This window comes from Heterodontus francisci, chromosome 11, assembly GCF_036365525.1.
Source record: "Heterodontus francisci isolate sHetFra1 chromosome 11, sHetFra1.hap1, whole genome shotgun sequence".
NCBI classification, from domain to species: domain Eukaryota; kingdom Metazoa; phylum Chordata; class Chondrichthyes; order Heterodontiformes; family Heterodontidae; genus Heterodontus; species Heterodontus francisci.
The window spans coordinates 58,391,632-58,405,705 of record NC_090381.1 but is presented as its reverse complement, the minus strand read 5'-3'; the positions used below and the strand labels follow the sequence as shown (position 1 = coordinate 58,405,705).

The 14,074-nt window shown below is 42.1% G+C and overlaps 1 protein-coding gene across 1 annotated transcript in view; it reads left to right on the top strand.

The window, feature by feature from the left end:
• Positions 1-14,074, top strand: part of si (sucrase-isomaltase) — a 207,217-nt gene that overhangs the window by 34,079 nt on the left and 159,064 nt on the right. Inside the window, exons 9-14 of the mRNA XM_068042180.1 lie at positions 2,165-2,277; positions 2,469-2,594; positions 6,403-6,534; positions 7,191-7,307; positions 7,641-7,754; positions 7,876-7,960. Of these exons, the coding sequence (XP_067898281.1) occupies positions 2,165-2,277; positions 2,469-2,594; positions 6,403-6,534; positions 7,191-7,307; positions 7,641-7,754; positions 7,876-7,960 (687 nt within the window). The remainder of the gene's footprint in view (positions 1-2,164; positions 2,278-2,468; positions 2,595-6,402; positions 6,535-7,190; positions 7,308-7,640; positions 7,755-7,875; positions 7,961-14,074) is intronic.

The following is a 14,074-nucleotide window of genomic DNA, read 5'->3' as shown; positions in this document are numbered from 1 at the left end:
TATTAAAATTCAGTATTAATAATGCAAACAGGAAGTATTGTAATGGCGTGAAATAAGATTTACGCAGTAGATAGTACTCATGGTTGCTGGCCTCAACAGCACGTGAACAATATTAATGAGAAATGATTGAACTGCCATGGTATCTAACAGGCCATGAACAGAGAATGACATAGTTTTGCTACCAATGGTTCAATGTTGCAATAGGGAAGGAAAGACCTAAATAATCACGATATGTGCACCAATGAGCTCCTGTAAAGTGGCAACACCTTATAGGGCCCATGTGCAGTTCCTGATGCTCCAGGCAGATTCATGATGCATTAGGATTGTCAGGGCAGCATTGTTGAGTGGGAGCATCAAGTGAATGGGTACTTTCCAGGCACTTAGCAAGAGGCACTGGGGACTATGTGTGGGAAGGCAAGGAACAGGGAAAACATATAGGCACTGGGCAAGAGTTGCTACATGCTTGAGTGCAAAGGGCAGGGGTGCCTAATTTTAGTTAAATTGAATGACATCTCTTTCAGTAGCCATTCCTAATGGCTACTATGTGGCTAGAACTCTGTTTAGTTGTACTAGCTGCATCAGGGGACAGTCGCCTTAATTTACATTGATATTAAGGCCCTAAGGAACCTAGTGTACAGTTTATACCTGAGCAGGAAGCCCCTTTATATCTGCTGCCCACATTGGGACACATTGATAGACCTCAAATTACTGTGCCCAATTTTGTATGGTGCCCACCCTCACACACCCTGCCTGCACATTTCATGGACAGAATATGATTCTATGAATAATCCTCCAGCATATTTCCATTGAATCCTAGCTCACTGTCTCTGCAAACACTACTACATTTGTATTGTATACTTTCTTCGTCATTCTTCATAGTAATTCACTATAGAGGTGTTCAAATGTGTTCAGGTAAGGTCTCTATCCATGCCACTATTTTTTGAAATATGATATTGTATCAACACTGGGACCCAAGGAGGAGAAATCTAAAGCAAAAGATGATCTTTAGAAAACTTGCATTTATATTTCACATTATGACAGGAAATGTCTCAAAGCATTTACACAATAAATAGTACATTGAACTATTGTGTCGACATTATGATAAGCCATTATGTAAGCATAATTTCGGGTTGTGATGTTTTCTTCTTTCGCTGTCTACTACACACTGTATAAAGAAGTGTCCTCAGGAGTATTATAATTTACATATAGAATACGACCTACTTTTAAATCAGGTCGGACACTGTTCCAGGCAGCAACATATACATGTTAGTGCCTAGTTCCAGCACCAATGAAACAATGTGATCAAACAACCTGTATTTGATTCCTTATGGTGACGCACAGAATAAAACACTGATATAAAATTAATTTGTGTGCTATTAATTACACTTAATAATATGCATATTTTAAATAGACTAATGACTGCATCAAAATAGCACACAAAAGAATGTTACAGAAGAACATTACTATTTGTGCTATTTGAGAAAATTAAACTCCATTGTTTTTACAGTTTCAATGTATTATATTTTCCACCAAAATATTCTAGGGTACCAAAAATATGCTGCAGCCCCCAGGTACAACATAAGAGCGCAATTAATTGTATAAATGACTCCAATGTGCTTTTTAATATTTATTAGATTTTAGATTTAGATATACAGCACTGAAACAGGCCCTTCGGCCCACCGAGTCTGTGCTGACCATTAACCGCCCATTTATACTAATCCTACACTAATCCCATATTCCTACCACATCCTCACCTGTCCCTATATTCCCCTACCACCTACCTATACTAGGGGCAATTTATAATGGCCAATTTACCTATCAACCTGCAAGTCTTTTGGCTGTGGGAGGAAACCGGAGCACCCGGAGGAAACCCATGCAGACACAGGGAGAACTTGCAAACTCCACACAGGCAGTACCCAGAATTGAACCCGGGTTGCTGGAGCTGTGAGGCTGCAGTGCTAACCACTGCGCCACTGTGCCGCATTTGTAGTCTATTAATAGCTAACTACAAGTACAGTTTATTATTGTTATTGAAAGCCCCACTAAAAGTAGTAGAACTTAAACTCAGCATAACTATTTATTATGACCATCTCTGATTTATCACTGTTGACCATAGTGGCTAAACCTGATTAACAGATCCTGATTCAATTTTTTCTCTTGACAGAGGTTGAACTTCAGCCAAGCCCATCTGTAACATATAGGACAATAGGTGGAGTTCTGGACTTTTACATCTTCTTGGGTTCTTCACCTGAGGATGTTGTTCGTGAGTACTTGCAAGTAGGTTTACAATCATTATCAGTCTATAGCAATAGAACTGGATAAAATTACAGAATCATGATGTTCAAACAATTTTGTACACTATTATTTAAGAGAAACCTCTTAGTTAAGCTGTTTCCATGTTTTTGTTTGCGATCTTTATGATAATGAACATAATTCATCCATTTCTGTTTTTGGTTGAAACAATATAGCTGATCGGCAAACCGTTAATGCCTGCATACTGGACTCTGGGATTCCAACTTAGTCGCTGGGGTTATAAAAGCCTCAGTGATGTTGAAGATACAGTGGACAGGAACAGAAAAATAAATCTCCCATATGTGAGTAGAGCACATCTTTTACAAAAAACACCGAAAGGAAATAGTTTGATAGCTCTGTTTCCTAAAAATGTTATCACTCAGAAAACAGTGCAACACATTTGAAGTCATTGAAGTGATTGAAGTATTAAGTATTGTTGTAATGTCTATCTGCCCAGTGAGCAGCTAAAGAAGGCAGGTGAACACCGGATTAATGATGCAGGTGTACTCATTTACTAGAGAAAGAACAAATGCAACCATCTTTTCCTGACTAACAGAAATCAGATACAACCATTATCCTCTGTCAAATACTATAGTTTTATGTGAGTCAAAGGTTAATTCTTATGAATAGTGTTTTACAGAATAGTGTGGTCTCTTTTCCTCACTCTGTAACTACCTGACTGAACCACTCCAATTGTCCTTCTTGTCCTTGACCTACTCAGCTGAGCTGATATTTGGCATTGATGCAAAAATCAAAGCCTACATGATGTACAATATAAACCCAACAGCTAAGACACTGCATGACTTGAAAGTAGCCAAAGACAGCCATGCAAAGGATGGATCATCTTATGTCAAGAAATCCAAAGTGCATGTGACAAAGGAAATCAGCAAGCTATGTACGAAGGGATTAAGCGGGCACTTGGCTCTGCCATCACCAAAGTTGCTCCCATAAAGATGGCAGATGGTGAAGTACTCACTGGCAGAAGTAAACAGGTGTCCCGCTGGGCTGAACATTACTGTAAGTTGTACTCCGATGAGTCAGACATCTCCTAGTCTGTACTCGATACTGTCCCGCAACTTCCTGTCATGGATGAGTTAGATGAAGAACCTTCATCACTGGAGCTTGAGAAAGGCCATTCATAGACTGCCTAGTGAACAGAGGGACACCAGGCAAGATCGGAATCCCAGCCGAACTGCTCAAGCACATAAAGTCGCATCTATTGCGACACCTTTATGATCTTCTCCTCCTCTGCTGGAAAGTAGGCTCTGTTCCACAGGAGATGTGATGATTTTGGCATCGCACACTATACAAAAAAAAGGCAACAGAGGAGACTGCAACAACTATAGGGGCATCTCACGCCTTAGCAGCACGTGGAAGGCCTTTGTTAGGGTCATACTTAAAAGATTCCATTTACTTGCAGAACAAGTGTACCCAGAAGCGCAGTGCTGTTTCCGTGCTGGCAGATCTAGAGTGGATATGATTTTCTCCATACGCCAGCTACAAGAGAAGTGTAGGGAAAAGAGTATACCCTTTACCTTACTTTTGTAGATCTCACTAAGGCATTCAACACCGTCAGCAGAGCAGGGGTCTACAAGATTTTGGGAAAAATTGGCTGTCCACCAAAGCTCCTCAGTCTCATCTGATCCTTTCATGACAACATGCATTGAACTGTACAGTTTGATGGCTCCACTTTCAACAGTTTCAGAGTGAAGAATGGAGTGAAACAGGATTGTGTTTTAGCCCCCACTCTGTTTGGCATCTTCTTCTCCATGCTCCTGAGCTTTGCCTTTCCTGCAGATATGAAAGGAGTCTACTTGCAGACTGGGTCAGACAGCAAGCTCTACAATCTATCAAGGCAGAAAGCGAAGACAAAAACACATCATGTCCAAATCAGAGAACTCCTCTATCCTGATGATGCTGCACTGATTGGTCACACAGAAACTCAGCTACAAAGACTCATGGACAGTCTCTCCCGTGCCTGTAACTATAAGCATCAAGAAAACCATGGTCATGGGACAAGGTGTTGCACCTCCGCCCTTGATCACACTAAATAGCGCCTCACTAGAAGTGGTTAGCAAATTCTGCTACCTTGGTTCCATGGTGACAGACAATCTGTCGCTTGATGCAGAGATCGATACACGTATAAGGAAAGCAGCTACCACCCTTGGCCAACTTGTGAAATGCACATGGGATACACCAAGCTAAACCTTAGGACTTAGCTGATGGTTTATAAGGCCTGTGTTCTCACAACCTTGCTGTATAGCTGTGAAACATGGGTGACTTACAGCTACCAGGAAAAGAAACTCAATAATTTCCACCTTCATTTTCTGCGGAGCATTATGGACATATCCTGGCAGGACAAAACCACAAATGTGGCAGTCCTCTCAAAGGCAGAGCTCCTAGCTGTGTTGGCACTAATCAAGCAGAGGTGGCTTCAGTGGATTGGACACATCCGCAGGATGCAAGACGGTTGCATACCCATGGACCGTCTTTATGGTGAGGTAGCTGGGGCCAGACGACCAGTGTGGCGCTCAAAGCTCCGCTTCAAGGATGCATGCAAGCATGACATAAAGGCGCTAAATGTCAGCTATTGCACTGGGGAGTCACAAGCTGGTGAAAGAGGGGAATGGCAACATATCCTGTGGACTGGTGTGCAGTATCATGATGACCAGTTGCTACAGTAGCTTGGCAACAGGTGCCAACGCCAAAAACAGCAACTCACAGCGTCACTTTGGCAACTTCACGTGCAGCACTTGTGGCAAAATCTGCCTCTCAAGGATTGGCCTTCACTGCCATCAACAAAGGTGTACCAGAGAAGACACCCCACCAAATGGATTGTTTTCTGCATGTCCATCATCTTTCGTAGATGGAAGGCTGCCAACTAACCAACCTTATTTCTGAAACCACATTTACCTCCTCCCCCACCAAGTCAAAGCAGCAAAATCTGTGGGTTTTATCCAGGAATTTCTAAAGATACATCTTTTGCTGATATGATGGCTTATAAAAACAAGCACTCTTTCTGTTTTCATGTGATGAAATAAATATATAGAAATCCCACAGACTGATTAAGCCACCACCTATTGCAACAAAAACATCTGCCTATACATATTAATTATCTATACAGAGTAAGTGGCTGGTTTAGTTGAGTGCTGAGTGTTCAGTGGCGTGCAGGTTTGGAGGTGCATGTTTGTAATGTTTGTCTCTGTAAATAAAAGGTTAAGAATGCGTAAAGATTAGGCTCCAGTTCTATCCTTCACTGCCTGTCTATCTAGAATTTCTCTCTTTTTAGCATCGTCATTGTCCAAGGGTTGCTAATCATGACTCATGCCAGGATATTACTATGGGGTAAGGCAAAGAGGTAGGCCCCTAGAACAACTTCAGCCAGCACAGGGATTGAACCTGCACTATTGGTAATATTCTGCACCACGCTGTAGTCATCTAAGCCAACCAACCTCTCTAATTAGAATAGAACAATAATAGTTTTACAGAGACGGAGGGCAGCATACACATATACCATATTTAAGACCAAACCATAGCTATTGATTGAATTGCTTAAACAGAACCTTTATTCAACTTTTGTAAAAATCTTGATGGTATCTGCATGGATTAAATCTTAACAGCATTTTTTTGAGGATGGGTGGCATAGCTGATTATCATTCTAACTCTTCTCCTCTGGGACCTGAGTTTGTACAGGATGAAAATCTCCATCAGCTTTTGATCATGAAACTCTTACATAATGCCTGCTTGTGTTTTCTTAATGTAGTTTCCAGTGAGCACTAAGCTGTCAGTCTCACTCAGCGAGGCCATGAGAATGGCTGGTGTGTAAAGTAAAAACAAAATATGCATGAGTGCTGTTTCAAATACCATCAACTAACTCCGATTATTTCAGGAAAGAATATTTCTGACATCCCCTGGGAAAGCTTATCACAGTAATATAAATAAGAAGAATAGCAATGAAAAAGAGTGAAAATTTTGATCCAGTTTTAATACAATTTAGGACAACTATCAAATGCGTAATTTTGAAAATAATTCTAGCAATATTTGTAATCATCAAAAGAACATGGATATTATTGGACCTGGACTAATAGATGTTTAATTAAAATTGTTTAGGATATCCAGATCACTGATATTGACTATATGGAAAACAAAAAGGATTTTACTTATGACTTGGACAAATTCCGCAATCTCCCTGCATTTGCTCATGATTTACATAATCATGGACAGAGATACATCATCATTTTGGTAAGTTTCATAATCTTTCAGCTTTCCTTTTCACTTTGATCACATAAAAACACTACAATAAATTAGAATGAGCAGTTTTAAAAACAAGGAAATCTTTTATCAATACACTTACATTATGATTGCATGCCAAGATGCTACATGAAAATAAAACACAAAGAATAAATATTAATGAAACAACAATCTTCCGATTATCACAAGAGAGATGACTATTAGGTAACTAATCATTTATCATATTTCTGATGTTGTCATCAAAATTGCTCATTTGTGCCCTTGGAATAGCATTGCACGAAAAGCAGTCCAGCATCTAGGATCATACTGTTTAGTACAACAGCATGGTGGTTTTAGTACTAAACTAGTAAGCTGGAGTTGCTGAGTTCAAATTTCAACAAAGTAATAAAGCTAAATTGAATAAATTTGTGAGCTAGTGTCAGAAATTACTGCGAAAGGTGCCAGGTTGTCATAAAAAAGCAACTGCTTCATTAATGTCCTTCAGCAAAAGAACCTCAGGGCAAAGAGGGTTGGTAATAAATATTGCCTTGCCAGTGTCACCCATATCCTCAGAACAAATTAAAATAAAACTTTAAAATTTTGAAATATAAAGGGAATGAAGGTTGTGTGTCCTGAATGTTGACAGCTCTGTTCTTTTTCAAACATAGGATCCAGCCATTAGCACTCAGAAGCTGATAAATGGCCCATATGAACCTTATGATAAAGGCACACAAATGGGAGTGTGGATCAATGAATCTGATGGAAGGACACCCCTTTTAGGAGAGGTAACTGAAATAAACTGTATTTGTGCATATGGTAGGTTGTGCTAATGCTTGAAAAATAACATCTGAAAATGCTAACTTGTAAAAAGAGGAATGGAGATATTGACTATAATATTCCATTTTAAATTTTTGATACATTACATATTGCCAAAAGATTTCAACACCCATCTATTAAAAATGGGGTTATAACTTAGAAGGAATTGCTTCTGGTTTAATAGTTGGTGCTGTCTTGATTTGTTTTGCATTGTTTTATCTTTACCGTATGGAATGTTTTTACGGTAACATTCACAATCTATAAATAATATTATTACTGTTTCTCTATCCCATATCATTTAGGTCTGGCCAGGTGAAACTGTTTTCCCTGACTACACAAACCCTCAATGCATTAAATGGTGGGTCGATGAATGCGAAAAGTTCTACCAGAAAATAGAATATGATGGGCTTTGGATTGTATGTACCATTTTATCTTATTAGTTAATCTTATTGTATTTATTTATTTCTGCTCTATTATAAAGTCTAATTGTAAAGTTTTGTAAATACATATATATTTTGTTATATCTCTCATTTGCAGGATATGAATGAAGTGTCTAGTTTCAAGCCTGGCTCAGTAAAAGGATGTATTGAGAACCAGTGGAACCATCCTCCTTTCGTTCCAAGTAAGTTTTATCTTCCAAATGGAATGAGCTTTTCCTTTAACAACAGCAGCACAAAAGAGATTCCATTTTCATCATCGTACAGTGGAATATTCAAACTAGTTTATTGACCCAAACAGTGATTATGGTGTATTAAGTTTTCAATTATGGGCATTTTTTCAAAGCTAAAGCTTTGCTCCAAAAATGATATTTTTAACCACACATTTCATACTGAGGCTTCAGGATAAATATCTACCATCTCAATGGGAAGTTACCATCAGAAGATGCGAAACAAAGCATTTTGAATGATACTGACCTGGTAGTATTAACATTTCCTGTGAAGAAAAAGACTATAGAAAAATGACCAAACTAACCAACAGGAGTTGTGCAACAGTGGGCAGAATTTAATTCTCCCCTTGGGAGTGGGCTGGGAGGTGGTGAGGTGTCATTGAACCGGGAGGAAAGGCGGGGGCGGAGTGCCCATTCCCCCGGCTAAGTCAGGCAGGAAAAGCTGAGGATGGCCTTCCTGCTCGAGGCCAATTGAGGCCATATAGTGGCCGATAATTATGGGGAGTGCCATGTGGGGAGACCACCTAGTAAAACCATGCTGACTTACTGTGGGCTGGTTGGGGGGGTGTCCTTCTCTTTTGGCAATCTGTGGAGCACGAAGGGCCCCCAGTGGCAAAGGTCACCCCTGCACCAACAGCCCCCCTCGCCTTCAACAGCCACCCACCCAACCCCGTCGCTGGGGCCTGCCTGACTAGAACCTGCGAGCACGCCCCACTTACCTCCAGTCCAGGGCTCCAGCACTGTTCATGATGCCAGGCCTACCTGCAATCCCAGCCAAAGCCACTGCTCCTAGTGGTGCTGCTGAAACGCCTGAGCAGCCAGCCCTCTGATTAACCGGCAGCTCTGGGAGGTTGTATTCTGGTCCCTAAAGGGACAGGGACTACAGCGCTGGGCAGTTAATTGCCTGAGCGTCATTAAATAAATCCAGGAGTCCCCAAATGTCTGAGGCGGGGTTTCCCTCGCCTTCCTGGTCTGGTATCAGGGCCCCGGCTGCCTGCACAAAATTCTGCCCAAAACCTCAGGGGTGAGTCAGAGTAAGTTGTGTCCTTAGCTCACTGTATGAATGGTGTTGTCTTCTACAATGTGCCTCTTCATAGCAGCATAGCCAAGTTCAGGACCTCAGCGTGTGATGTTGAATCTGTGTTGGCCATAGTTGATTTCAATAGGATGTAGATAAGAGGGGTTCTATAATGGGCGGGTGATCCGCTCTGGCATAAATATTTATTAAACTTCTAATAATTGCTTTATAGCATATTTTCTTTGCGTCAATTTGATACTGCACTGTTACTTAATCCCAGAGGGCTAGAAACTCATCTGCTCCCATTTTCAGGCCCGAAAGACACAATTCATGATCTGCCCGCACCTGGTCCTGTTGAAGTAGGCAGCATGCAAATTTTGTGCTGTCTTCTCATTTCTGTGATTGTAGTGCTCAGCTGAGCAGACCCCACACTCCTGGCTGGCTGGCTGAACATTCAACATGGGGCCTAGCAGTTTGCGATGCTAACACATGCTCCAGCCAGCCTCCAGCTCTTAAAGGCAGTCTGTCCATCTTAATGGGGAGCAGCACTAACTGAAAGGAAGCTGCTGTTGACTGCCAGTACTGGAATTATCTGCAGTTGGAAACAAAGCTAATGCAGCATCAGAGCAGAAAGAGGCTTCCAGCTTCATAAATGTGGCGCCGAAGGCCTCTGTCAGGAAGGTCAACAGGAGGAGAGAGGCCAAGTTTTCGTGAGAGACTGAGAGCCCCTCAAAGAACATCCTCTGAAGGGAATGGGTGCAGGTGGCCAGTGAGGTGAGCTCCCAGTGTCTGGCCCCGAGGAGCTGGTAGCAGTGCCAAAAGAAGTTCAACAGCATCACATGGCTGGTTGAGGTTAGTGAATGCATCTTCACATGACATCCCATACCCACCACGCCACCAACCTCTCATACTGTTCAATGCACCACAACCCCATCACTCACCCATCAGCTACCGCAAGCACTCAGAACTCAGGCCTACTATTTAGATACTCCACCTCACCCTCATACGCATGCCAATCATGATCGCCTCTCACCCATGCACTACCTCCACATACCTCCAGCTATTCAGCTATGGCAAGTATATCGCCCAAATATAGTGCAATACAATCACAGACATTCTGGCCTCTCTCTTCCAGGACAAGGTGGCACACTATTGAAGGGAGCAGTAGGACCAGCATCAGCAAGGGATGCAATACAGGAAGAAGCCTCAGTACTGCAGAGGTCATGAGCTCCATGCTTGCACCCATGTAGGCTCAAACTTCTGGCAGTGTTCAACAGGACATAAAAACTCTCCTGGCAGTTCAGCAATCTGTCCTCCAACAGATGACTTGGAGTAGTGAGGTGCTGCTCCGTGGGAGTGGTAAATGCATCAAAAAGCATGAACCTGATGTCCTCTCTCAGCATTTGTGCTCCAAATACTGCCATTGTGCTCGTGCCCTTGCTGTTGCCTGTCAGGCAGTCAGCCCAGACTGCTGTCACCCATGCTGTGGCAGTGCAGTCCAAAGCTGGGACTTCTAGGCCCACAGCTGCTTGAATGTGTCTTGCAAGGCCATCTTCAGTCTCCTCGAGTGAAATTCAGTTGCCTTCCACAAGCCATGTTGCAGTCACAGGAGTATCACTGCGTAGGAGCTCAGGCCACGCAAAGGCACCTGAAAGACAGACATGAAGGGAATGTACAAGGTTGAATAGTCCATTTTTGTTTGCATAAGTGGATGCATTTTTGGATAAAGATGTTGTGAAATTTTTATTGTTGTTGGCTTTTATTGCAGGATTTTGGCCAAGGGCCACTGTGATGAGCTGTCCTATATGGATAGTAAGGTAGGGAATAGTGGCGGTGAAGAGTATTTCCTTAAGGGAATTGGAGTCTGAGCAAGCGCTCGCGGATGGCTTGCCCAGAGCGATGGAGTCTTAGCTGCATCCTCCCTGCCTCCCCCGCCTCCTCCTCATCCTCTTCTTCTTCCCCCTCCTCCTCCTCCTCAACTTCTTCCTCCTCTTCCTACTCTTCCTCTTGCTACTTCTCCTCCTGAGATGACTTCTGAATTCCTGGTGGCAATGGCTGAGCCTTCATGATGACAAGGTTGTGCAAGGCACAGTAGACCACCATGAACATGGACACATGCTGCAACTAGTATTCTAGGGCTTCCCCTGTGCAGTCCAGGCAGCAGATGTGTTGTTTTAGCATGCCAATGATCTGTTCTATGATATTTCTGATGGTGGCATGTCTCTCATTGTACACCCTTTGGCCGCATGTGTTCAGATGGCAGAGGGAGATCATCAGACATGTGCGGAGGCGGTATCCCTTGTCTCTGAGCAGCCAGCCTCTGGTTCTTTAGGGACTTCATGTAATTTATCTAAGTTTACTATTGATACAAAGCTAGGTGGGAACATAAGCTTTGAGGAGGATGCAAAGAGGCTGCAAAGTGATATAGGCAGGTTGAGTGAGTAAGCAAGAACATGGTTGTTTGGATATAATATGAGGAAGTGTGAAGTTATCTACTTTGGAAGGAAAAATAGAAAATAATGTTTTTAAATGGTGAGAGACTGGAAAATGATGTTATTCAGAGGCACCTGGGTGTCCTTGTGCATGAATCACAGAAAGTTAACATACAGGTACACAGCAGACAATTAGCAATTAGGAAAGTAAATGGTATGTTAGCCTTTATTACAAAGGGATTGCAATATAAAAGTGAGGACGTTTTACTGAAGTTTTGTAGGGCCTTGAGACCACACCTGGAGTACTGTGTAAGATTTTGGTCTGCTTATCTAAGGAACGATATATTTGCCTTGGAAGGAGTGCAATAAAGGTTCAGTAGACTGGTTCCTGGGATGAGGAGATTGTCCTATGAGGAAAGATTGAGTAGACCAGGCCTATATTCCCTAGAATTTAGAAAAATGAGAGGTGATCTCAGTGAAACATATAAAATTTTTAAGGGGTTTGATAGGGTAGATGGGCTGAATTTTACCAGCCCTTTGGCAATGAGCTGGAAGATGGAAAGGCTGGCAAAATGGCGTGGGAAGACATCAGTAGTGGGGGTGGGGGTCGGTTTCCCGCTGCCATGTCATTTAAGGGCCACGTCACACCTCCACGGGCATTTTGCCCATGTTGGGAGTGCCCGCTGCTGTGTGGAGAGACCACCCAACGAAACCTGGCAGCCTTTCAGTGGACTCCTGGTGGGGGTGGCCTCCTTTAGGGGTATTCCATAGACCAAAGAGGGGACCAGCTGGCAGCATTTGCCACCATGGCTTGACCTCATTGATTCCCCCCACCAACTCTGTGATCGCCAGGGCTAAGATGTCTGGTGAAATCAGCATTTCCTTCGAAATGCCTGCTCCTGATGTGCATTCCAACACAATGCTTGAGCTTTCTTTAAGAGTTGTCTTAAGGAATCATAACTTGAGCTAGATAGGGCAAAAATTTTGCCAACCATTTTAAGAAATCGTTGAAGGTCTTGGACAGAAGTAGAAATTGAGAATTCACTAATGGCTGTTGTCTTTTGCGGGTCCGCCATTATGTCCTTGTTACTGACAATGTGTCTGAAGAGATGAATAGACATTTTTGAGAATTCACACTTTTCGTTAAATGTTAGGACTTCTTCTTGTAAAAAATTCAAAACTGCACTAACCCTCAGGTCATATTCTCCGACGGATTTCCCGCCGTCCAAGATGTTGTCCATATGGCATATTATTCCTTTAAGGCTCTGTAAAATGTTTGACACAGTTCTTTGGAATGTATTTGGTGCAAATGTTATTCCGAATGGTAAACAATTGAAACAAAATCTTCCAAACGGAGTAATGAAGGTTGTCAGTAGGCTTGACGTCCCATCCAATGGAACTTGCTAAAAGCCACTATTTGCATCGAGTTTTGTGAACATAATACTCTTGGATAACTTTGTCAAGCTTTTGTCTACTGAGGACATTGGATGAATTTTCCTAGCAACCACTTATTAAGCTGAGTTAGGTCTACACAGATGTGAAGAGTACTGTTTGGTTTAGGAACTGGAACCATTCCCAAACACCACTCTGTTGGTTTTGTGACGGGAGAAACCATCCTGGTTGTCTCTTTGAGCTGGATTTTGACTTGATTCATCAGTTGGTGTGGTATCTTCTTAGGCATAAAGATACATACCAGTTTAGCATCTTCTCTCAACGTAATGCTCTATTTGATCTTAAGTGTTCCTAGATCTGAAAATAGTTTTGGAAAGTCTCCATGAAAGTGACTCTTGGATTCTTGTTACTTGATTTCATCCACTTTTTTGTTAAGATGAAGATCTAAACAAGCTCTCCTGCTCAAAATGGAAAATTCTTGATTCTGTAGAACATATAGTATTTCCAAATATCTACTTTCCCTTGTATTGGAGTGTTGCCTGTAACCTTCCCCTGACTTTCAGTTCAATTCTTCCTGGACTGAGTAACTGAGTGTCTGTTGGTTGCAAGCAATGTGTTGATAACCATGGCTCGTTCTCTGAAAAAACTGTGACGTTTGCTCCAGTGTTTAATTTAAAATTGGTAATATGTCCATTGACATAAATATCTGCTGTCCAGAATGCATGATTAGGGATATTGATCTCCTAAGGAAATTTCCTGATTTATTTTTCAATGGAGCTTGTTCCACTTCATTGACAGCTCTTTGCACGAAGACTTTTTGTTTGGAATCTTTAAGTAGGGGTCTTGCTATGACACATTTTTCCAAAATGGCCCACCTTCTTACAGTTAAAGCATTCTCCTTTATTTGCAGGACATTGTTTACACATGTGGGTCTTTTTGGTACCACAGTGCTGGTAGGGTTTCATGGTGTCTTGCATCTTCCCTCACGAGTGCAAAGTCTTCCCTGGACACAGTTTTTCCGTCCTGGGCTTCAGGTACTGTACGATCATCGGAGTTTTCCTGACCCAAGGTTTCTCTTCCCCTCTCAAGATTGCTGTGTTCTGCTTATGGACCTCTGCTTGTCTGACCATCTGTATTACCTTCTCCAGGGTGAGGTCTTTTTTTGACTGAAATAAATCTGATAAAGATCCAACCACAATACCCACAATGATGTGGTCTCTAATCAAT